At 37.2% G+C, this 26,687-nt stretch overlaps 1 protein-coding gene across 1 annotated transcript in view; it reads left to right on the forward strand.

Moving 5' to 3' along the window:
- Window positions 1-26,687, forward strand: part of CD2AP (CD2 associated protein) — a 78,720-nt gene that overhangs the window by 40,654 nt on the left and 11,379 nt on the right. The window contains exons 7-12 of the mRNA XM_065401851.1: window positions 867-961; window positions 4,122-4,226; window positions 8,795-8,831; window positions 9,363-9,425; window positions 13,482-13,641; window positions 17,072-17,214. Coding sequence (XP_065257923.1) covers window positions 867-961; window positions 4,122-4,226; window positions 8,795-8,831; window positions 9,363-9,425; window positions 13,482-13,641; window positions 17,072-17,214 — 603 coding nt within the window. The remainder of the gene's footprint in view (window positions 1-866; window positions 962-4,121; window positions 4,227-8,794; window positions 8,832-9,362; window positions 9,426-13,481; window positions 13,642-17,071; window positions 17,215-26,687) is intronic.

Raw genomic sequence — 26,687 nt, forward strand, 5'->3', positions numbered from 1 at the left:
AAGCATGAAAGGACATATGACTCTTACAGCATGTAAATAACTTGAGACGCCAGCTACAACAGTGCCATGAGAATGCCTGTTCTCACTTTCAGGTGACGTAAACAAAAAGCGGGCAGCATTATCTCCTGCAAATGTAAACAAACTTGTTTGTCTGAGTGATTGGCTGAACAAGAAGTAGGATTGAGTGGACTTGCAGGCTCTAAAATTTTACATTTTGTTTTTGAGTACATTGTTTTACAAAATTCTACATTTTTAAGTTCAACTTTCATGATAAAGAGATTGCAGTACAGTACTTGTAGTAGGTGAATTGCAAAATACCATTTTTTGTTTTTTTACAGTGCAAATACTTTTATTCAAAAATAATAAGGTGAGCACTGTACACTTTGTATTTTATGTTGTAATTGAAATCAATCTATTTGAAAGTGTGGAAAACATCCAAAAATGTAGTATTCTATTATTGTTTAACAACGTGATTATTTGCACAATTAATTGCGATTAATTTTTTTATTTGCTTGACGGCCCTAATGAAAATCGCTGCCAGACGCACATGTCAAAAAACAAAACTAGGGACGTTCAACTCTAGTTGCAAAGCTTCAATTCTGATGTCTAAAGTGACCTGTAGGAATGGGAGAATTGAATAAACAGTATCCGGGTGTCTTCTTTTTGGCGTGTTCTACTGGACATTTGTGAAACATACTGAAGATGGTCCCTATATAAGATCAAAAGATGATTGTACTAGTAGTTGTGACTTTTGAGTTTTATCCTTCTAGGAAAGACAATCATTTTGAGCTTTTATTTATGTACCTTGATTCATACAACAAATTAGAACATTGTGCAAATGCCACCATTTTGCTTCTTTGTTTCAGTCAAGGAATATTGCAGGACTTTATTTGCCTTTGATGGTTCAAACGAAGATGAACTTGGTTTTAAAGAAGGCGAGATTATCCAGATCATAAGTAAGGTAAGGGTTTACTAATCACTCAGAGTTTTCGTGAATGTAGTTGAAGTACAGAATAAAATGGCAGGTCTACACTTAAAATGCTGCATTGTCACAGCTGCAGTGTTTCAGTGACGATGCTACTATGCCAACGGGAGAGCTTTTCTCATTGGTGCAGTTAATTCACCTCCACGAGAGGTAGTAGCTCTCCCGCCAACATAGAACTGTCTACGCCTGGGGTTAGGTTGGTATAACTACATTGCTCAGGGGTGTCGATTTTTTTACATTGGTATAACTACATTGCTCTGGGGTGTAAGTTTATAGTGTAGACCTGGCCTTAGTAGCAGTAGATCTCATAATTTCCGGATCTGTTCCAGTTAATCTGTTTTGTTCAGCATTCTGATAAATTATTTTATCTTGGTAATAGATCAGAGTTTGTCCTGGAAGTTAACCATATGCTGTGCTATAATCTCATAAAAGCATGAAAATAAGTCCTTTCCTTATTGATTTTAACCACTTTTCATTTGGCAAGCACTTCCCCCATAGATTTCCAGGTGTGGTGGACTGGGTTGTAGTAGTGAGTTGATTTCTCTTTAAAGAAACAGTTGAATTTTGCATTGAAATGTTGACATGCAATATTTAATGTTATAAATATATTTTAAGCAAGGATTATTGTCAGTATGAAAATCCAAATGTTTTGTAACATTTGGGATCTCAGAATCATAATACTTAACAAAACTGCTTTATGGTGGACAATCTGTCTCACTACTTAAAGGAATAAACTTTTGTCTGAATATTCACTTATTTGTGCTAGATATGAAAGAGAGAGTCAGCGTTGAAAGGCAGCAGTTGCATCCCTAATCCATTTTATAAAGGGCTGGAAATCATCTTTTACTGCTTAATTTTCCTCATCTGTAGTCCATAATCTTCTTTTTATATTAATCACATTTTACTAAGTGGGATATTAGAGGATTGATTTAGGTGGGGAATTGGAAGCATATTAACTACAATCCAGTTTTCATGTTCATAGTAGTATACAGTGAGGAGCATAAATACACATAAGGTAAGCTTCTTTAAAAGGATTTTGAGTTTTTTCAAGAGATTCCAACATGTCTTTAATGAAACAAGAAAATCATTGTAGCTATCATTATTTGCTTGCGTTACAGTAGGACCTGGAAGTTAGGTAGGTTTTCGTAAGCACCAAATGATTAAGACAATTCTTGCCCCAAAGAGCTTATCCAAGTAGGCAAGACTAGCAAAAGGAGGCAGAAGGACACAAAGACACAGTGATTTATCCAAGGCCATACAGCAGGTCAGTAGTGGAGTCAGGAATAGAACCCAGTCCAGTGTCCTTAATCCCAGTCCAATCTCTATCCACTGAACCACACTGCTTGCGAAGTCTAGATTTCTTAAAAATACTTATCACAGTCCCAGTTTTTGATCTTATCTAAATTTCTGCACTTAATGTCATAGCCGTTAACATAGCTAGGGGCTGGAGTAATTAACTTTTCTATTTTTCAGTCTTCCTGTGTTCACTTGCCAAACAAAGGGAAGCAAAATTATAGATTAGCGAATGTAATGGGGACAAACATAGTTTCTGAGCCAGTGACCATCTCCTAAAGTAGTTTTTGCGTTTTCAAAATAGAAAAACTGCAATTTTGTTTGTGCGGACAAATGCTTTGTTGGTTTTCTCCATAAGTGGAATGCTATTGAAAACCTGTAGGATGATGCATATTACTTACAAAGCGCCATACACAGCAGTGGCACTATATTTTGTTTTGTAAAGGCGGAGTTCTTTCATATCCGGTTAGATCTAGGTTTGCATAAGGATACAGTCCAGTCATAACAAGATTTTAAAATTTGTACTAATTTTATCCTCCCATTGTTGCTTGGAACTGATGTGTCCACCCCTCCCACCCACCTCAAATTCCCCTGTATCCAGTGTTAAATATAAACTGGCTCCCTTCGACTCTGACCATGGAATCAGATATATAAGGACCCTTGTATCCACTCAGATCCAATTGCAAGATTGGGGCCTTTCTGTACTAAAGCTTGTAATTGCTGGGTTCCTGGCATTAACAAAATTAGTAAACTCCAGAGGATGATGTGAAGTTTACAAAGAGACTTTAATGGGAGAAATGATAAAACATTTTGAGTCTATAAACTGGCTGGCAGGGTGTCAATTTGGTTTTAGTTTCTTGTATTGCTGCCTCCTTCATTTAGCTCAGTGTGTTTATGAATTTTTTGTTCTGAGATTCAGCAGCTGTTCTGAGCTGAATGCTGAATTGGATATGCATGCTAGGACCCAGTCTTCTGTTGACGGAATGAGCCAGTTGTTACTGTCAAAAGTAGCACATTTCAATAATAGTTTATTCAACCTGTATAAAGTGGTGATAGCTATTAATGTTGGAAGAAAAGCCTTACATTGAATCACTAAAATAATGTTAGGCAACTTGATTCTGTGCATTAAGGTGTTGCAATACCCTGTAAAAAGGGTTGAACATATTAAGCCCTCGATCCTGCAAAAATATGTGCTGTCACACTGAACTCTGTGAAACAAAAATATCTTTCTCTGGCTCTTTCTACTGTATTCTTAACTTGTTCCCTCCCATACAGATTGTATTACTTTTCTCCCTTGCCTTTCTCAGTCCAGTAATTCTCATAAAATTAAATCATTCAAACAAGATATATACAAAAAAAGTATATATTTGGAAGAGATCTGTGAATGTCCGAGAAATAATTTGTCTTCCAAGGCAGTGGCTACAGTTATGCAATGCATTAGGAGGTTTCTTTTATATCTACATTTCTTTATTCTACTTCCATTCACAGATCCCTTTCAAATAGATATTCATAACAGTTTTAATCCTTGTTTTAAAACAAATAATAAAAAAACACGTTGGATAGTCAGGACATCTTAGAATTTTTTTTTCCTGATTCTGTCGAACCCTGAGCTACTTGCAGCTCCTTCCCAAATATAATTGAACTATTTAATAATGCTTCCTCTTGAAAAACACTGCATTTTTTTAGTTGAGGAGATATTTTACAACATTGGTAAAAAGAGATGGGTTTTGTACTATATAATGAATACTTGTGCGTGCTTTTTTTCTGGAGCTCTACTTGCTCCATAAAATGAGTAAATATTAAGTAATGTTGTTCAAATAAAAAGTACCATTATTTGTTTTAGGATACTGGAGAACAAGGATGGTGGAAAGGAGAGCTTAACGGTAAAGAAGGAATCTTCCCAGACTACTTTGCTCTTCAAATACAAGAGTCTGATAAGGACTTTCCAGTAAGTTTTTAGTGTTTTTTCTTTTCTTACAATCAAAACAAAAGCCACAGATCCTTTGTCAGAAATGCAGATATAAAAAAAAAAAATACTTAGTGTATTATACCACTTAACAATGTTAATATTATGATGCCAATTTTTTTACTGTATCTTCAATTAAAAATTTCTTTACGGGAGGAGGTCAGTATTTTTGTAAAGCTTCATTGGAAAGTACACAGACTTGTACAATTCTGGGTCTCAGTGAAATACTTCAACCTAACTTACCTCTTTCAAATTCATGGTGTATATTTTTAACCTTTGTGACTAGGGTCTTTTAGGAAGGGGGGAGGGAAAGGCTTATTCATATGCTGTATTTCATCGCTCACTGTACAAATTTCATATGGACATAGCATTCTGCATTAGACCATGCACCACTACTTTACAGCATACTTAATTGTTGTGAGGAGTTCCCAGACCTGGTTATCCCAGCACTGGTGACAAAGATTTAGATTATGCGGGTGCATTTCGTATAAGTGTATAAACCTGGAGTTACTCAATGTCAAAATACATCTTTGTGCCTTAGACAAGTAGTTATCATATCCTTCTGGTTTAACAAGAAGGTATATTGTCGTCTTACTACCATTTAGAAATAGGATATGTGTCTTGTGATGTCAGCCCCACCTTCAGCAGCTAGTTTTGAATGAGCAATCAGGTTTGTTTCCAATCTCCAGCAAGTGGGACAGCTTTTTTGACCGACTGAGAGGGGAATTTTGTAGTTTTTGATTCATTTTCAATTTGTTAGTACTGTCAAAGCAGAAACTGAATTTTGTGTATTTAAAAAAATAGAACTGGTTAAAAAATGGAATTTTTGTCCTGTGGGAAATTCTGACATTTTGAAATTTGTCCTGAATTAGGACAAAAAAATTGAGAATTGGAAATTTTCATGGAACAGAAATTACAAATTTTTTAAGTTCAAAACTACCTTATTGAAACTTTTTTTTTTTTAGATAATTTTGAAACGCAAGTCAAAATGGGAAAGTCAAAAATAAATGAGAATATCTAATGAAATACTTCATTTCAATTTGTTTCAAAATGTTTCAAGATGAAATTTCATCTTTTCTTGCCTCTATCACTGTTCTGTTTATAATTAATTTCCCCCAACCCATTTAACTATTTTAAAGTTGTCAGGCTTAGCTAGGTGTTTGTGTAGTTATGGTTTAAGGTCTAGACAGTTACATAATAAATGAAGCACTAGCTTTTCTAAGTTAGGTGCATGTGTTTGTACATTAACCATGGTTATGTGAGTGTAAAGATAATAGATTTGCATATGCACATTATACATCTCTGAGCATAAATTAGACTTGTGCAAATATACACAGATCACTGACTTCAAAAATCCCAATTGGAAATTTGCTTTCTGTTGCTGTAAAAGGTGATTATATTACACCTTTCTTCTGCTGTATGCCCTAAGAGATAACAAACCTATCAGTAGCATAGCATTTAAGGCTATTGTGCACTACAAAGGCTTTGCCAATAACAGATAACCTGGCAGAGCCCCCTAATGGAGGAGCAGCTTATCCCAGTGTAGTTTAACCATCTCTGTGAGCGACATTAGCTATATTGGCAAATGACCCATCCTACAAAAAGTAATTTTCCCTCTGCTAATACTCACACCTTTCTTGTCAACTGTTGAGAATAGGCCACTTCCTCCTTAATTGAATTGGCTCGTTAGCACTGACTCCCTACTTGGTAAGGCAACTCTCATCTTTTCATGTGCTGTAATATATATTCTGCTTACTGTTTTTTTCACTCCATGCATCTGATGAAGTGGGTTTTAGCCACGAGCATGTTCTCTAATTGATCAGCATCGTAACAACGTTAACCGGGATGACTTTTAAGTGAGGAGTTTCTTTACATCAGTATAGCCAGGAAAATATTACATGTCTTATAGTGACTTCAAAAAATATTAAGGAAGTTGGCTTTGTTAATTCATAGGACTGTGCATTATCCCAGAAAGTCACCACTCACGTTTCTAGAGAAAAGGCAAACAAAAATTGTCAAAAAAAAAAAAAAAAAAAAAACCCCAGGAAATGACTACACCTTGGTGATTGTGGTTAGCAACATTTTAAAATAGCATTTCTAATAACATTATCCTCAATGCTAAATTTAACTATAACTCTGTACTTTTGCTACATTTCATTGCTTGGATGATGAATCTGTTGTTGGTCAGGCAGTTTCAGTGCTACTATCTGATGAACACTAAAATGCATGGAATCAAATCTATCCTCCTGCTTTTCTAATAGGCTCTCCACTTTGCAAGTGGTATAAATATTGTAAGTCTTCACTGTTGCACAAAATCTTTAACATAAGCAACTTTCAATATTGACTCATTGCAGCGAAACTACTCTTAATATTTAAGATTATATTTTTAAAATATTGATGTCAATGTGGAAAACTGAAATATTTATATTTATCGAAGTATACTGTGTTGTGTGCATATGGAGGTTGCCAGGTTGAGCTATGATGTACAGGAAGAAAGGAATGCTGCATTCAGGGTTGGAGAAGTGAATCATTCTGGGTCTTTAAGCAGGTTATTGTAGAGAAATTGCCCAAATCCTTCAAGCTACTGCATGAAAACCCCATCGTCTTCAATGTGACTTAGTACAGGAATTCACCTGCATGGAGCAGCTTTCAGGTAAAGGCAGTGGATGGCAGCTGTAATCTACTGTTCATTGTGGGCTGACCTAAAAAAACCAAACTGATTCACTTTAATTGCAAGTCGGTGTTGACCTTTGAATCTGATATGTCTGCTGACACCCAACCTCACAGATAAATAATGTTGATTTTTTATTTATTCCAAATAGAACTCTGATAGGATTGAGCATTTCTTTCTGGGCTGAAAACTGAGTCTGGTTTCATTCATTAATTTTACTGCACTGTTTTCTGTGACGAAAGAAAGAAATTTAATATGAATTTTCATGCATGGTTAATTTTTAAAAAAAAGTCTTCATGCACATCATTTGTTCGATAAACACCTATTTCTGCTAATAGGAGCCGCCGTACTCAGAAGTTTTACTTGGCATACAAGGTTTCACTCTAGGAATTTCCTAAAAGCTTTTATAATATTTTAACAACACACTCTCACAATTAAAATCCAGGGAAAATCCTCATACAAAGTGTAGGGAAATCTGTCTATAGCCGGAGCCCCGGGGCCAACAGCCGGAGCAGTCAACATGGTGTCTATACTGACACTGTGTCGACCTAATTACATCGACCTAAGCACTGTGCCTCTTGCAGAGGTGGAGTTATTAGATCAGTTTAGTGTGCAACTTACATTGGTGGGAGCAACATTGTAGTGTAGACACTTACGTCCATTTAACTCTAGTAGTAAAGACCAGGCTGTGGGCAGAGGGCTTTTGCTGAGTAGTGTGTGAGCAGGCAGGGGCAGGAGAGAATAGAGAGGGAAGAAGCAGAACAGAGAAGCAGAGACAAAAAGCAAGCTAGCCAATCAGTAGCCTCTGAGCCCAGTGTGGCCGTGGGAAAAGCTAGAGAGAACTTTGAGGTCTGTTGTCTAAAGAGGCTTGGTGCTGTAAGCTAAGAAACTGAAACTGTTACTTTTGTTCTTGGTTCCTCCTGCCTTTGGAGAAGCAGGTCTTTGTAAACAGGTATTTCTTTGTTGCAGTTTTGTTTATCACCAATTTCTACTTAAAACTGGAACATCCACAGCACCCCAAATTTTGACAAGCTGCTCAGGTCCAAAAGGGACAACATTATATTTTAAAGGCGTACTAGAACGTAAACAAACCTAAGACTTCAGTATTTCATCGTCTCAAATTTGATGGGAAATATCCAGGTTAAAAATCACTCATTTTAAAAACAAGAATCTTCAGCTGTGATATTGTGATACTGCAGTATATTTAAACAGGAAACTTTTTAAACATTCTTTCTCAGTATTTAATCTGCTTGATTTAATATGTACCTTTCTCTCTGCTGGTGCATAAGCAGATGTGTCGTTTTAGGTTTAGTTTTTTGAGTTCCCAGGCTGCGATGTTTAGGGTGCAAACACTCCAGGGAATATTTATTAGCTTCCCCCACCTAAAAAAACCCTTTTATTGGAACTCAAGAAACAATTAAAATATTTTTTTGATCTTATTTTTTTTAAACCATATTTTTTGTAAAAACTAAATCTTTGGCCAGTTTTCGTCTGATTCTTTTAATATTGCCTGGTACAATGTAGGTTTATTAGTATTGCCCTACAGTTATAGTTGTTAAAATGAGTAAGTAAATTGCTTTGGCACTATAAAATGCATAATTTCATTTGTTTTAATTTTTGGCTGTCTGTCCAAGAAGGATTTTCTGTAATTTCTTGAGCAATGGAATGGGACTCAGGAGACCTGTTGGGTGACCTACGATAAGGCACTTCATTGCTCTGTGCCTCGGTTTCCCCATTTGTAAAATGGGAATGGTACTGAACTTCTTTGTAAAGTACTTTGAGGTCTACTGATGAAAAGTGCTATGAGTTTGCATGTAAGCTGATAAGCAGATGCCAGTCTTTTTCTATAAAATATATTGATTCTTTATCCTCTTTGCAGAAGCCAAAGAAGCCACCACCACCTGTTAAAAGTCCAGGTATGTAAAAGTTGCATGCTGATAAATGTACTGACAATCTTTGAGCATTAAAAGGAACAAAAGTCACTGCTCTAGAGCTTCATAAATGCAATGAGAGTTTAGAAACAAGTCATTTTATTCAGTCGTGAAGGCAAGATTTTCTAATTTTTGTGTACCTGTGTAAAGACGTATGTTATGCTCCACATTCACGGTGATGTGGTATGGCAAGAGTTTAAGATGACTTTCCAAACTCAAAAGTAGCTTTGCATTTCTGAGCAGTACAGCAACCCCAAATTCATGCCAGTAACACTATGTATCCTGCTATGTATTTTGTTTGACACATCTGACAGAACCTAGTTCTGAATCTTAGTTTAGAAATATTTTAATACTTCCTCACATCTTTGAGTTTAAATGAATGGTTATACACTATATTACGATCCTTGGCTAGAAGAAACTGTATAAATACAAATAATCATAGGTTATATTTTTAGCGAATTACTAGGATAATTATAGTTGCTTGAGAAATGTGTCCGGTTTTGTTTTTATATTCAGCTCCTAAGCCTGAACTTCCAATAGGAGAGAAGAAGTTTCTTTCTTCTAGACCTGAAGAAAAAGGTGAGACCAATTTTCTTCACCTTGAAATTAAACTGAGTTCATGTAAAAGAACTAAACAATATTTAGTTATTTTGTTTTAAGTAAATAAAATACCTGTATGGGAAAAGTTATTACTTATTGTTGTTTGCTATCATAATTGTTTCTAAAACTATGCAAGTATGTTAAGGTTTTTAGATTAGTGTGTGTCTGCATTTAAATCTACATATTGCACATTATGATAACACTTAATTGCTTTTGCTGAGTCATTTTCTTAGTCTTGAAATTGCAGTCAGTGACAGTTTATAATCTACTTGCAGTTTTAATAATTTGCTTAAATGCAATTTTGTAATAAATGTGGTGATGTAATTCTGGATAACAGTGGATATTTATTAAAATAAATATTTTGGAAATATCAGTTACTGCTCTTATAGAGAATGTTTCATCAAACATGTGAATGGCTTCAATTGAAAGTTTTGTTTGGAAAAAACGCCAAAAGTGTATCTACAACATTGTACTAATGTTATTAATTTGTAGGGGAGATATTGTGATTCTAGACTTTTAGAAGTGAAAATCTCCTATCCTGTAAACACCTAAACCATTCAGTCTTCGTGCAGATTTTATCTTTCAGTGTTTCCGTTTTCACTAATTGTAGAGAAGTTTGCTAATTTACTCACACTACATTTCACGACTTGAAAGCCTCAGAACTATCTCTTTTAAAAAAAAAAAAAAATTTTTTTTTTTTTAATGGTCTGAACCAAATGTAATGTTTCTAAAGTTCTCCTCTTTGTATTTGGAAAAATTGAACAAGGAACTAAAGGTCCATACAGAATTTGCTTTTATTAGGATAAAGAGAAAACTTCTGACAAATTGCCATTTCTTTCTCTAAGTTTATCTGCTTCATAGGACTTGAAAGAAAAAATGCTATTGTTGTAACAGTTTGGCCATATTATATAAAGATACTTTGTAATGCAGCCAATGAACCTTGGCCATAGAATGTGTTCAGGACAGCATTTTCAAATGCATGATTAAGAGTAAGCCAGCTCCATTTGAGTTTTCGCCTTTCTGCACAAATTTTGAATAACCTGCTATGTAAACTACATATATTCTTTGGAGTAATCCATATGCATGAGCGTTTAGTGAGCCATCTTGCGTCTGAATATTAGTAGAGAACAAATAATTTTTTTCTTCATTGGACCACTTTCTTCCTTTTCCAACTAATTGAAGTCAGTAGATTGACACCAGGGCTGAATTTGGTGTCCATTTGGCAGCTAAAATAAACCTGAAAAAACGAATACTTTGTTTTGATTCTGTTTAAGTTAATACTGTTATTAACACTATTAAATTAAACAAGCTACTAGCTGCAGAATAATAGGCCAAGAAGCAAATTATATAGAATATCAAATTCTGGGAAATTCTGCATTTTTAAAAATGGAAAGTGAAGTGCAGAGCTGTGCCTTTCTATAGAACTTTCTAAAATGGGTGAAATTCTAAGGCCTGTGTTATGCTGGAGTTCAGACTAGATTATCATAATGGTCCCTTCTAGCCTTAAAATCTGTTAAGATAAATAGTAGTAGTGTTTTGCTTTAAATAAACTTCCATTTATATTTGCATTTTATACCTCTCCTGAAAACATGTACAAATACTGCTAATCATTTTAATAAAATATTAAATTGTGGTGGAATTAGTCCTGTTAAAAATATTAGCTAATATTAATGTGAAATTATAAACCTTATTATGAGAGACTAATTAGGCTGTTCTAGCCCAAGTCTGTCCTTAATTGGACAAGAATTGGTTAGCTGCTCTTTTATATAAGCAGTATTTTTATACGACTATTGAAAGGACGTTTAATGATGTTGGTTACATTTACTAAGAGCAAAAAGTTATCAGTATGGTATTTTCCTTTCCATTATGTAGCATTAACTTTTAGCCAACTTTTAGTATCTTTTTCATTGTTTATTAACTCCAGAATAGTTGTTAGCATACAGAGTGCTATAGCTTTGTATAGCAAAAGAGACTGATCCCTATGGTGTGGTGATCTGTGGTAAACAAAGTATTTAATAATGAATTTTTTTTTCTTGGTTTGTGACAGCCTTCATATTTAGGTTTCGTTTTGTGGAAAAAAGTTCAGATGATAGCATTCTAAACATTGAGGAATATCACATAATAAAAACAAAGATGTCAGGATAGTTGACTCTAATTCATATTTATTTTTTATCGATTTTCTTTTTTAAATATAAAATTATTGATCCAGTTTGGTGACTGGTATTGGTTGAACACAGCGTTGTAGAACTTGTGCTGCCTTTCTTCACTCGTATCACAATATTTGTAATTTCTAAAGTTTAAAATTGTTCAGCCAGCCAGTATACATAGACCAGAAAAAAAACAAATTAATTAACAAGACTTTTTACACAACACTAAATCTCATAATTGTGTATTTATAATTTAGCAGTACCACGTGGCAAAATTGTGTATTGTCCCATTATATCAGTTACTCCAACTCAGTACCAAAAAAGCGCTGCTGGAGATACGATTCCAATACACTGAGCCTTTTCACTGATTTACTGGTATGCTTCATACCTTTGAATTCTAGTATCTCAGGCCTTCAGAAATTGCAATAAGGCAGTATTTATAGTAGATTCTGTCATAGGTGGTATCTCACCTAAACAGTTCACAATCTTCTATGTGTTTATCCTCACACATCCCTGTTGAGGTACTACTGTTACTAAGTGCTACTATCCCCATTTTACAGCTGGGAAACTGAGGCACAGAGAAGGTAAGTGACTTGCCAAAGGTCACATGGAGTCTGTGGCACAGCAGGGAATTGCACCTGAGTCTCCAAATCTTAGGCTAGCACCTTAACCACTGGAGCCTATTTCCTCAGATACATTATATAGGGTTTGAATTTCTGACCACTTGCATATAAAGCAAGAGACATTCCTCTGCTCTACCAAGCCCCTTTGATTCAGCCTTGTGCAAGGAATCGAGAACTCCTAACTTTAATCCTGTGTATAGGTTTCAACAAGTCACTTAAGGTGTGTCTAAACTGCATTCATGGGGTTTGAATACAGCTCCTGTAGACATACCTGAGCTAACTTTAGTCTAGCTTGCTCAGGTACCGATAGCAGTGAAGCTGCAGCAGCACAGGCTTCAGTGTATGCTGTACAAGCCTGTCTAGAACCCTGGATAATTACTCGGCTTGCAGTCCTGTGCTGAAGCCTGCGATGCCGTGGCTTCACTGCCACTGGTACCCGAGCTAGCGAGGTTAAAACTAGCTCGAGTATCTCTGCACGAGCTGCAGTTATACTTCCAATTGCCGTGTGTAAACACCCTGTATCTCTGCCTCTTTTGCCATCTACAGAGAGGGAATAATGCTTACCTCATTTCACAGGAATGTTGAGGATTATTGGTTTAATGCTTGTACAGTGGTTTGAAAATATAAGTACTCCACAAAGTACTAAGTTTTACAATGTGTGTTTTCCCTCATTAATTGACAAAATCTGAGCATATGGCGATGAAACAATGGAAGTTTAGTTGTCCTGTTTAACTTTCATACATTTGTTTTATATTCAGTTAGTACCACCAGTGTGCACGTAGGAAGACAAGGTCCTTAACCAACAGAATTTGATTCTAAATGCACAAGGAAGTCATCATCCAGAGATCACTCCTGCTCTGTGATGCATGTGTAAAAGAAACAGTGATAAACACCTATATCTTTAGTAGTAGATGTAATGAATTGATGTAAGGGGAAGGCATTAGACATACAGCAGGAATTCTTGTGTATGTGTGACTGACTAAGCTGTTGTCTGCAGGGCACTAATGAATCACTGACCTATTACCAGGAATATCACTGAAGAAGTTGCATTAAGTGTTTATGCTAACCATATTTATTGTGTCCAGGTGTATAGTTTGTATGTTTAGATAAAAGTAAAAAGTGGAAATGTGCATGTCTCAAAGTGATGCGGCATCAAAGCTTCAGGGAAATCATTTCTGATAGCGGCCACTATGATGAAATACCAAAGTGTCCTAGATAAATTACTCTAATGTATCTAAAAATGTTTTTGTGCCTTATTTTGTAAGATGAAAAGGGAGCTCTGGATCAGAAGCCTTCTAAGCCAGTAGCTCCCCAAGTACCACCCAAAAAGCCTGTTCCTCCAAGCAAGAATACTAATGTATTTAAAGCTGGGCTTCTGCATCCAAAACGACCAGATAAACCAGTCTTACCATCACCTGTGTCCAAGTGAGTATATTTTTATTTAATTTTAACCCAATGTAGTAAATAGATTTCGTTGGTTTACGCTTGCATGTGCTTCATTGCTAAACTGTTAAACCTTAATTAATCTGAAGGTGAAAATGTCATAAGGATACATAGTGCCCTATACTTATCAGTGCTTCAGAAATTCTCTGGGTGGTGATCAGCTTTACCTTTTGTTAATTTTTTAATTGTCAAGTGACATTTTACTTGAATCAGATAAGAGGGAACCTTGCACCTTGACCTGCGTTCTGTGTGGAATTATGGCCCTCTGAATCATTAAACTGCAGTGCAAGTTTTAAAAGCTGCTGCATTCTGTGTAAGTTATGGCCACAGAAAATGAGTCATTAGTGGTGTTCTGTGGTATGCTGGGTAGAGGAGCCTGTGAGCGTTACACTTAAGAAATTACCACATTGGAGAGAGCCACACATCACTGTATAAATGACCAAATTTCTCACTTAAGTATTGTCAGTATAACTCCCCACTCCTGGAGCGCACATGCCCTCACTGTTGAAGTCATTGTCCTATAGAAAAGTAGTGACCATTGGGAACAGGTGAGTGAGGTCATATAAGGATGTGAAACTCCAAGATTCCTCAGTTCTTTTCAACTGCCTGAGTGGATTTAAATTCTCTCTGTCTTCCCTTCGTAGTTCATATTATAGCAGAGTAACAGCAACCACTGTTGTTGAAGTTGCATATCCGCCTCTATTCTAATCCTGATTTCTAACCACTAGTATTAAAGTTTAATTTAGCTTCTATTCTGACCCCCTGATTTTAGTCACTGACAACTTTCTGAAGTTTTATTTTTTCAGACTGAAATTTTTCCATGCCTGGTCTCTGCCTGATGAGGTGGCATTTTTTGTCAGTTTGAATAAAAACAAATCAGCTCTTTTTGCAGTGTAAGGAGAGTGTGAGAAAAAACACTGTCCCATTGTAACCAAACCAAAAAGTCTTGTGATCTTTTTTGAACAACTTTAAGTCTTGCAGGAGATGGGCTGTCTCCTGCTTCTCTCCTGAAGATACATCTACACTTATGGTGGCATGCAGAGTACAGACACTGCACACCCAATTAGCACGGGCATAAATAGCAGTGTAGATAGTGAGGCACAGCTTAGGCAAGTAAAGTGCCCTAAGGTATATACCCTACATAGCTGTCTGCATGACCAAGCAGTACCTCCCACGTCTACACTGCTATTTTTAGCAGTGCAGTGTTCCACGGCTAGTGCCTTTCCCTGTCGCAGGGAAAGCTTCTGTCAGGGGGAAGCAGCGGAAAAGTCTCTGACAGTGTGGAACAGCTCTGGCAGTTCCCGCTGCTTCTACCCTGCTAGAGCCTTCCTTGCTGCAGTGAAAGCCTATGGCAGTGGGGAGCTGCTGGAGTCTTTTCCACTGGTCTCCCTCCCCACCCATCAGAGCATTTCATTGCCGCATGTGGTTACGCAGCACAGTGACAAGCGTGAGCTCAGCCTGCTTTCACTATGGCATGTAGCTGCTGTGTCGTGTCTGTACTCAACATGCCATTGTAAATATAGATAAGGCATAAGATGCCTGGGACAGGTCACTCTTCCTTGGTATCTAGCCATACTGTGCATTATTCATGCACTATTGCAATTTTCTTTGCACATCAGGGGAACTGATGCTCAGTTCAGGACAGCAGTCCTACAGTCATTGTTTAACTAGTTCTCTTCAAACCTGACTCCTCACAGTAGCAGTTAATCTCTCAAGAATGGAGATCTTGAAGAGAGGTTACTAGCCAGTTTTAATAATTGGATCTTTGAGTAGATTGTCAGTGTAGATCCCCATTCGCCATCCTTCTGTGCTGTAGGTTCTAAATGGAAGAAACTAACAGATGTGTAGGCCACAGCTCTGTACATAAGCTCACACTGAAGGTTTGATTCTGTGAGACTGCATGTAGAAGTTCCCAATGAAAACAACAAGGAATCCGGTGGCACCTTAAAGACTAACAGATTTATTTGGGCATAAGCTTTTGTGGGTAAAAACCCTCACTTCTGCATGATGCAGATGCATCTGAAGAAGTGAGGTTTTTTACCCACAAAAGCTTATGCCCAAATAAATCTGTTAGTCTTTAAGGTGCCACCGGACTCCTTGTTGTTTTTGTGGATACAGGCTAACACGGCTACCCCCGATACTAGGTTCCCAATGGTTACTTCTTTGAGCGCTCTGGCTTTCATGCAGCAGATGCATTTGCAATCCAAGAGTGCAGTTCTATACTGTTAATCTCCAGAGGGCCACCCATTCTTGGCTAGGTATTGACTTAATATTTCAGCAGACTTCAAGATTTATTGTTTTATAGGTAAAGTATAAAACAAAAATGTTTTTCAATTTGGGTAACAGTTGGTATTGGTCAGAATTCCAAAGGGGATATATATGTATTGACAAATAATAAATTGTGGCCAGAGAATTTTAACATTCTTATGACTGAAAACATCCACAGCTGCTCAATATTTGACACTATCCTGAGTGAATGGGAGAAGAGAAGGCAACCCTGCTGCAATAATAATCCCCATGTAGAGAAATGGGGAAATGAGTATAGAGACACATTTTAGAGGAAAGGGAACTAGTAACCTACATTTAACCTGTCAAACTGTTCAATTCACACAGCTTCTGAAATAAATTTGTTAGTCTCTAAGGTGCCACAAGTACTCCTGTTCTTTTTGCGGATACAGACTAACACGGCTGCTACTTTGTAAGCTTCCTAAGAAAGGAACTTTTACCTTTAGCTGCAAGATGCAGTTGGAAGAGCTGCAAAGGAATGGCTCATCTGTTTACTTTTGGTTCTAGGATGCAGGAAAATCTAGGAGTCTTTCACTGTCAGAACAGTAATAAAGGGTGTAGAGAGACTATCCAATGTTAGAATAAGGACCATCTATACAGGATATTTAACAAAATGTAACCACCCGTTCTAATCCATTAAGAATGTTTTTAAGGAAAAAAAAAATGAGGGTAACGGACCCTTCATACCTCACCTCTGAATGTTTCTGAAGTGGAGATATTGTTGAAGATGGTGTTCAGCGTTCTTGTCTTTTGTTTTGTTGCATTGTACTATAGCATTTTTTGTGCAAAGGGTTAGATTTGTTGATACAGTGTGCCTAAACGGTGATAAAATATTACCAAATGATGTCTTGAAGTACGCATGTGGAACTCCCACTGAAAGCCCTGCACATATCCGGAGGGCAGATTTTTGGCCATAAGAGTCCTAACAGAAGTAAATATGTTTGACTAGCACAACATTGATTTTTTGTGTCTGTCTTGGTGTGAGAGCCAGTCTGTGAAATCATTTTTAAATCTAAATTCTTAAAGAACGGGAAACACTGACATTTTCCTCTCTGATTTTAACTCTTATTATGTTTTTGAATTATGACAGGTTTCAAATTCAGACTGCCTGTTTATTTCTTTACAGATCTAATGGGGAAGTGGTTTCCCTTCGACCGAAATCTGAAATTGAGCCACTAATAAAACCAAAGTTAGATTCTGAACATTTACCGCTTAGACCAAAATCAGTAGAGGTAGATTCAGTTGCAGTAAAGAGCTCTAAAGAACCAGGTAAGATGAAAAACAAATGAAAATACCGTACTGTAGAGCTTTTCTAAGCCTTTTCTATTTAGACTGGGATACCCTCATGGTATTAGAATAAACTTTTATTGAAGTATACACATGTTAATATTTAGTGCAAGAGCAGTTACATGTGTTAGGTAGGGAATACAATTTTTTAAATAGTTACTGCTGATAGCTCTTGTGTAACTGGGAAAAATAATGTACAGTATTTATCAGGCTAATATGCATAGAACTGATAAGGCCTTACTTTGTATTGGGTTAGCTAGAAAAAATGAACACCTGTATAGTGGCTTCCTTTTTTCAATTAAAGGGATATTTTTGTCATTGCCTGACCTCTATAAAAAGATTCCTTTTTTCTCTGTCGTTTTCTGTGCACCTTCCTGCTGTTTTTGCACATAGAATAACTTTTAATGAACCTATTTAATATTTTTACATTCATTTATAGTTTTGTGGAGTCTAGTTGACAACTGTTGTGGCTAGCTCCTTCATTAGTGCTTTACAATTTTGAATTTGAGTATTTTGTGCTCATGAAAATGAACTAACTCTTGCTAGTTGCACCTTGATCTTAATCTGACATCTGACTTGCAGTTCTACCCCGTCTAATGAGAACTTTAAGTATTGCCCAGAACCAACAACTTTCTGGACAGATGCTATGCAAGCTCTCCCAACATAACTGCTACTAATATATTCCTTCCTTGTCAATAACATCACTGTGATCTCAATCCTGCGTGTGCCTCCTATTCAGAGGTTGCCTGTTCCGTTAAACTGGATGGTGACTTTTGTGATCTTGTGCAAACCTTCATGAGGGGGACTAGTTTTGAGAACACACAGTTCTTCTGTACATCTGCTTATACCAATTTTTAACACTGGCCTCTAAATGAGAAATTTTCTAGTGCATTAAACCCACATGGTCTCAACCCAGGGTGACATCTTGGACATGACCCTTTAGAGATGTGTAACAGAAATAATTACTCCATTTCCAAAATGTGTAACTTCCCACCCAAATTGCACTGAACTAAGGTGTGAGGTGGAGAATGTTCAATTTTGGACTACAAGTTTAAGGGTCATTATCTCATGGCTCTACAGGCTATACATGGGCGCTTTTTTCAATGAAAAGGGGAGGCTTCCAGTTTCCCGTTAGGATGTGCAGCACTTGCTTCTGTGCCTGCTGGATTCTGAGATGTGACTTTGAAATCATGACTTCTGTATAGAAAAGATGGTTACAATATTTTTAGTGGATTAGTTCTATTAGTTAGTCATTCTCCCTCTGAACGTTGAACAGTTGAACTTAGTGTATAATAAGGCACCCTAAAAATATTGCAAGTAGTACCCACAAAAATGCTTAATATGTTCCAAATTATTTCTAAAATAGTTCTTTTTCTATGTTAAATGTGGTGCATATAGAGAATAGATGATGTGGCATCGCTTAAAAGTTTTATTTGGATTGCGACAGTGAAGTGACTTAATCAGTATCTGGTTAAGATTGGGACTTCGATAAGCGTAAACTGAACAAAGCTTTTTTTTCAGGCAAGAATGAATTAATGTTAGTAGGTTGGTAGATGAAATGACTGAGATACTAGCCCCTTTGCTTTAAAAGTGTGCCAGAAACCTGTTACTCAGGTTCCCTGTTTGGGGGTTGTATTAGATCTTGTGCTGTTCCTACATGGTCAGGTAGCAGGTGTGGCCAACAGGATGTCTTTCTGTCATCTTTAGGCGAGGAGAATGTGATGCTTTTGTTCAGATGTAGACCTTCCCTACAGTTATCCTTGCCTTTGTCACCCTGAGACTAGAATAATTCACTGCACTGAGTCAGGTCCTGTACACTGATGCCATTGGCTGTGTATTAGATATAGCTTTAAGGTTTTGACATAGGACCTTAAGAACATAAGAACAGCCATACTGGGTCAGACCAAAGGTCTATCTAGTCCAGTATCCTGTCTACTGACAGTGGCCAATGCCAGGTGCCCCAGAGGGAGTGAACCTAACAGGTAATGATCAAGTGATCTCTCTCCTGCCATCCATCTCCACCCTCTGACAAACAGAGTCTAGGGACACCATTTCTTATATCCTGGCTAATAGCCATTAATGGACTTAACCTCCATGAATTTATCCAGTTCTCTTTTAAACACTGTTATAGTCCTAGCCTTCACAACCTCCTCAGGCAAGTAGTTCCACAAGTCAGCAGAGGCACTCACGCTTACAGTACCCTGATTTCAGAGAGAGGGCGTTGGTGTAGGATCCCCTCCATGACAGATCTTCAATGTACTCCCCATCTTACTGGTACATCAGGGCAGGCGTTTGATGACTTTCAGTGAGCACTGCAAGGCTCATGTATTTTGTGGGGGTTTAAGGAAGAGAGTGGATTGATGATGATTTGGAGAAAGTGGCTGTTGAATGTTAGTGATTTGTGGATAGGATTGATAACGGTGGGACATGCCTTTTTATTTCATGGATGTTTATTCTTTAGTGTGGGTGCATGTTTCCTTTGAGAGAGAACTAAAAGTGTAGTTTTGGGTGGCTGGCTTTGTGCCGTCATGGTTCTGTCATGTGGGGTTTCATTTATCACTTTTTGTGCATATTTGAGCTTGCTTGGAAGACTGGGCACAGATTGACATGCATTCAGTGTGCTGATGACATTGAATCTATCCTTCCCTTTCATCCAACTGATAGGGAGCAATTCTCTTTCTCTGTGTATGGTAGTGATTAGAGCTCTGATAAGAGTGGGCAGGCTGAGGCCAGGTGAAACAGAGGTTGTCATGTTATGTTTGGGGAAGCAATTGGACAATATTGCAAAGATTGTCATCCATTGATTGAAGGTGTGTCCCCGTCTTGTCAGCTGAGCATTCACTTTGTGAATCCTGTTAGACCCCTTGTCGTTGTTAGGCAGCTATATAACAGAATTGAGCAGAATGGCTTTATTCCCTCCCATGTGGGAAGGAAGTTGTAATCCTTTCTCTCAGGCCTGGACTATGTTACAGGCCTCCAGGGTTTTGTTGCTTGAAGTTTAGGCAATTCCAATACACCCTGTGGGGATCTGCATGTGGATACTGAAGTTGGGGCAGAAAGTGGTGAGCATATGGCACCAGTGCTCCGGGATTTGTATTGGTTGCCTGTTGGTTTCTGGATGGAGTTTAAGAAGTTGATTCTGATCTATAAAACCCAAATGGGATGAGTGATGGGATTTGAGCAAGGATCTGTGGATTTTTATTTGGCACAACTAGTTTTTGTGGGAGCTGAAGAAATTCTAGTTTTTATGGATGGCAGAGAGATTGTTGGTTTGCTGTTGCTAATTTTATCTTGATATTCTTAATTATCTATCAAGGCTACCCACAGGCTGGAGTGCAGGCATTTTGTGCTTACATATTGAAATCAAAGCACAAGATTTTTTTAAATTTAATTGCCTATTTTGAATAAGAATAGAGTAAAAACATAAGTTAAAAGACTTCTCCTAGGTCGTATTAAATCACCAATGTCTCATATGAAACAAGCCTTCAAAAGTGATATTGTATCAGCCTGAAATGAAGGTAGGTCCCAATCCTTCAACTGCCTCACTATGAACTCAGGGCAACTGCTTGCATGGGGTCAGTTACAAGATCAGGATCTTGTATTGTAAATGCACATACACTGATTCTTAAGGTTGTCAGTTTTACCTAAGATAAATAGATACGGTTAACTCAAAGTTTGGTATGTCCCCTTAAAGATCTTATATGTAGATGTGTTAGCCGTATGCCAAATCGCAAAGCAATGTGATAAATTTATTAGGTATCTTGGTTTGATCCACATCATCTGCTTTCTACCTACTGAACCCTGTGGAAATACCTCTAACACTGTACATTTCTGAGCAACTTCAAAAAGCTGTGCGCCCCCTCCCCCCCCCCCCCAAATAAAAAAATGAAGTGCCGCAAACTGTTTGCATATTTCAGAGGAGGAGAATTTTCTCACCGAGGGGAAAAAATACCCCTTTCTGAAACCCCACAACAGGCAAGATTCACCTCTGCACTTTTATAGCCCAGTATGTTTGAACTCATATTAAATAAGATACTTGACAGGAGTAGGAAAATTAGTCCCAATAAATATTTTCCAAACTCTCTCAAACCTCCATAAAATAGGTTTTATGTAACTTGTGTAACAGGCAGAGTGCATGGTGGCAAAGTGTGGCATAAAGGTTTTATCCATGGTTGCTTGGAATGACCTGCATACCTCATTCATGGCTTTACCGCTAGCATGTAATGCAGTCATCCCAACTCATGCCAGTGAAACCTATAAACCACACCACTGAAATTTCAGTATGTACTTCACTGCTATGGAAGTACCTATTAATGCTACAAAAACTGGGGCTGTGTAATGTCAAACACTTCAGTTGTCTGTGGCAATTTTAAGATTAACAAAATAATCTTGTAAGAGTCATGGTAAATAGAAAATGCAACACAATGCTTCACAGCCGTAAGAGATGTCCTGTCTTCAGATGACCCAAGCTTTGCTTTTCTAGTTAGTGTGTTATCACAACTTATTGGTGTGATTTCACTGAAGTGAATGCACAGAGGATGAAGTTTTATCAAAATCACTAATCTTCCTTGTATCTCTCTAACTGGTTTGTAGCCATTTTAACTACCAGTCTTGTTTCTGGTCATATAGGGTCTCAGAATACTTACTTAAATGAAAAATATTTGTTGGGCCCGATTTTTCAGAGGTACTGACCTCAATGGTACGCTGCTGTTCAACACCTCTGAAAATCATGCCTGTTGCTATTAGCTCACCAATAAATACTTCAGAGATCATATTTGTGAAGACTTCTGAACACCACTTGTTGATGATTTATTTGAAAAGGACAGTAAAAGTTTCCCCCCTCGATTAGAGAGAGTTAAACCAAGAATGCAACAGACTGAAAACAAAGAGTGATTCTGTGTGTTTGAGACCTGAAGGTATAATAATATAGGTAATGCTAATATGCTGAACATGTGAAACAATTCTATTCCTTCTACAAATGTTTCTTTTTCCTGCTTTGTAAAATAATTTTTTTTTGGTTCAGAATCTTTTTTCTAGACATTCCTCTCCTTGACTTTTCTTTCCAGATTTTGTTTCCTATCCTGTTTGCCATGTTTCCCTTCTTACGTGTCAGGAAATTACCCTACCCTTCTCCATTTTGGTAAGATAACATTATATAAGGAAATCCAAACACTGTGTGTCATACCAGTACATGCACGTAGCCTTTTCTTTTTAGCAGCTCAGAGTTAATTTTCATTTGCAGTTGTATATACTAAAATTTGTTTTTTATTTTAAAATGCTTTTGTTTGTTTTGGATGCAGATTTTCCTTAGCTAGCAGACAAGACGTATTTACCTTTAAATGCATTTTTAAAAAATTATGGGATTTCATAAAGTGTGCAAATATTTACACACAATTATTTAACCTGTCAGGTGAGGCCCCAAATATAGTTTTTTGAAATGGGATTACATTTAATATTGATCACATTTCTGATGCCGCTGGGGTGGATGGCTTTTACTGCATCTTTGCACACACAAAATATCATCTGATTTTCAAGTCTGCTATGCACACTGATGGTTTTTGGTTTTGTATTTTTTAATTTTTGTATATTAAGTCTTAGAAACAAGTCTTTATAATTTACCCTGTTGGCTTCTTTTACTATAAAACTGTAATATATTGTGTTTTAAAAATTGAGTGTAATTACCTCCCATAACATGTAAACTTTCATCTGATTTAATTTCCAATGATTTGCAGTGTACCATTTGTTTCTCCATACTTAATTATAGTTAATAATTTTAAAATCTTTTTTTTTTCATGGTTGAAGTCTTAATATTCTGGGTTTTATGATGATTGCCTTCTAATCTTTTGTGGGGATGAAGTTTAGTCTTAAAAGGGTGAAAGACAGCGCAAACAGCTGTCTATCTCTTCTTGCTGTGGTATGAATGTTGGGTTTCCTCATTTCATATAATTGCAGTGTAGCTAACCCTGGCAACTTCAGGGGATTAATTCACTTCTTCATTCACCTCTCATTTTGTTGTTGTGCCGTGTGGTTCTTCAGACAAATGGAAATAGTATATGCCAGACCACTGGACACTTTCACTACCAAAATTCACCAACTATTGCTGGATACATTATTGACTGCCATTTTTCTGACTGACTGAATCTTTTTCTATTTTATTATATGCTTTGTCCCAACTTGCTCATGACCCTGCTATAATGTACAGCTCCAGATTTAGGTAGTGGTAGGTGTTCTCAGTAGGCTGCTTTCTCTATCACAACCACCTGAGGTTAATTGAACCTTCTGGTCTCTTTGGCAAAATGTCAAAGCCTTCAACCTTTTCTTTGATCCAGCAGATGTATGAAAATTAGAGCTCTTTTTTGGCACTGTAGTACTCTTTTTGCTAGATGAAGTCTTAAAAGCCCACATAATAACTGGAAAACAGGTCCTTGATAAACAATTCATTTACAATTAAAACTAATACAGAATAGGTGAAATTTTGGCCGCCTTGAAGCCCATCAAACTCCCATTGACTTCCATGGGGTCAGAATTCACCCATTATAGGTAATATTATACAAAGGTAAATAAAACCTCTTGCATCAAGTCGTCGTCATTATCATCATCACTCCCATAACCGCATTGGTCGTTGGGGCACCATCACTGATGAGCAATCAGCCAATTGTCCCCACCCCGATGATTGTGTCAGTGCTTGAATCTCCGCGAAGTCCATTCCTATCGACTCTTTTATGTTGTCAATCCATCTCTTCTTCTGTCTACCTCTTCTCCTCCTCCCCTGTACTGTCCCTTGGAGGATGATCTTGGATAGGCCAGAACATTTTGTTACATGGCCATACCACTTAAGCTTGCGCTTCTTCTCGGTCGTCAGGAGGTCTTCATATGACCCAGCACATTGGGTGATGATGTTGCAGACCTCTTCATTAGTGACGTGGTCGAAGTGGAGATGTCCAGGATTTTACGGAAGTATCTCATCTCTACTACCTGTATTTTCTGTTCAAGTTCTGCCGTAAGGGTCCATGTCTTGCACGCACACAGAAAAATGGAGATGACCAATGCGTGCAGCAGTTTGTTTGGATTCCAGGGAGATGTTCTTATTTCTCCAAATTGGCTTTAGCTTTGCCACTGCTACTGTTGTTTGCGCAGTTCTTGCCAGAATTTGAATAGAGCACTCCCTTTGTTATTTGTATTGTGATAGCACTACATTACACTTGGCACTTTACTGAGGTGTAACAACAGTCTGTCCCAAAGAGTTTACAGTCTTAAAGCAAAGAAACAGTTCTACGGATCATCCCAGTACTTCCATAATGTACCACAGGCAACAGGTGCAGCCTTGGATTCTGTTTCTCCCAAGTCTTCATGAAATATTGCTCTCTGGACACAGATGGGTCTCTTAAAACGTCAGTGCCTAGCATGTGACTCGACCATGGGAGACAGGCTGGCATCCTTCACAATATATGAAGTAATTCAATTTGTGCACCTCTTTAAGCTTACTGCTCCATGGTTCCTCCTTCCTGCTGCTACCGCAGGCAAAAGGAAACTTCCTGAGACAGGAAGAATATATACATACCATATTTTAGTCCTTCTTCCTTTTCTCATCCTCATTGTTACTCTAATACATAACTAACTAACGGAGGCCCAGGTTAACTTTTTAACACAGGTTTCTGCTCTGAGATTAGGTGGACCATTAAGAATATGAAGGTGTCTCCTTGATAGCTACTGCAGGACATTTAGCAAATTGTATACAGTATTGTACCTGACCTTTTTATCTTGTGGCCATCCTTTTCTTCTCAAACTGCCCTCTGCATCAGTCTCCTTATACCCGTTACTCTGTCCTTTCCTCACCTCTCAGATTTCTCCTTCCATTTCTCACCACTCATCTCTGTTCCCTTTACATCTACTTTTCCCTTCTGTTGCCAGCATTAATATACATTTACAAAGGGTGATAAGTGCCCTTAAAAATCCCTTAGTAGAATTTGTCCAGTTTAGCTAAGCAACAACTAAAAGGAGGGATAGGCAAGTCGAGATATCTGAAAGGTGTAATCACCAAGAGGAAGCAAAATTTCTTAAGGATATACAAAGCTGTGTAGCTAAAAGTAATCGAAAGACACTTCAGTTGGTTTAAATGTTCAGGGAAAACTTCTAATAGTGAGATCTCAAGTCTATGAATGCCCCATCACTTGAGCCATTTGAAATTCTCCTGGATAAAACACTAAAGTACTATGGAAAGACCCCCAATAGGTCTTTTCCATCTATGATTTCTATGATACTTAGAGCTTGAAGATTGATGAGGAAATCTGGAAGGATAATGTAATAAATAGGGAATGAAGTTAAATATTAGCTGCTGATCTGCCAAATGCATTATGATGTATTGAAGTTATATGATGCGGAACCAAAAACACTAAGTGTGTATTGACTTGCATTCAAATCCATATCAAGATTTGACTGTAGAGATAAACATTAACAGATGGTAAATTTTAACCAAAATGGAAGTCAGTATGTATTATGCAGATATCTTACAAATTAAAATACTCTTTTGTAATACATGACATATAATATTGTGATAATGATGTTTAAGTGCTTTACAAACGCTTAAGCCTGACTACACCCTTTTCAGATTGGTACACTGAGAGGTTAATTAACCCGTAGCCACACAGTGGATAAACTAGCTTTAACTACTTCAGTTTTAGCACTCTAAAATAATTTACTTGTACTGTTAAATGGTGTTTTGTCCTAATGGATATTTGTGTCCCTGGGGTGTAAATAGTTGACACTTATCTCCAGGAGCAAGGAGGAGTCAAAGAATGCAGGGAAACAATACTTAAATTACCAGGTTCTTTATGTAGTGTCACAAGCACAGGCAGATTCACACCTAACATGAAAAGATGTCTAAGCTAGCAGAAAGAAAATAAATGAAACATTTAGAAATGTTTGACTACAAATCTCTCGGACGCTTGCAGCTTGTCTGTACACAAGTTATTTATTGTACGTATAAAGCCTGCCGAAATTGAAGGTGAGAACTAACAGGAGCCATTTTTACAACTAGATGTACACATTTAAGCAGGTTTAACATGAGTGAATGTATGCCACCTATTTTATCATTCCTCTTGAGACCCTTAGTAGTGACTTAAAACTTTCTACATTGTTTCTTCTGTTAGGGTTCCATTAAATTTTGATTCACATGCTTAATTTCAAGAGCATCAAGATAGGAAAATACACTATTTGAAAAACTCTTAAAGGATCTAAACTGACATGGCTCAAAATTATTATGCTATTCTGAATTTCCTTCAAAAATATGTTTCAAGGAACAATTATGTATTTTCCTCAACACTTGAGTTTGAAATCTGCTTCATGTCACCTTCTCTCTTGAGCCTCTCTTGTTCTGGTGGGAATATGAATTTGAATTCCTTGTTTTTAAACTGTTTTATTAGCTAATAGATGCCAATTCTCTCTAGTTTCTTTAA

Source organism: Emys orbicularis, chromosome 3 (genome assembly GCF_028017835.1).
Source record: "Emys orbicularis isolate rEmyOrb1 chromosome 3, rEmyOrb1.hap1, whole genome shotgun sequence".
NCBI lineage: Eukaryota > Metazoa > Chordata > Testudines > Emydidae > Emys > Emys orbicularis.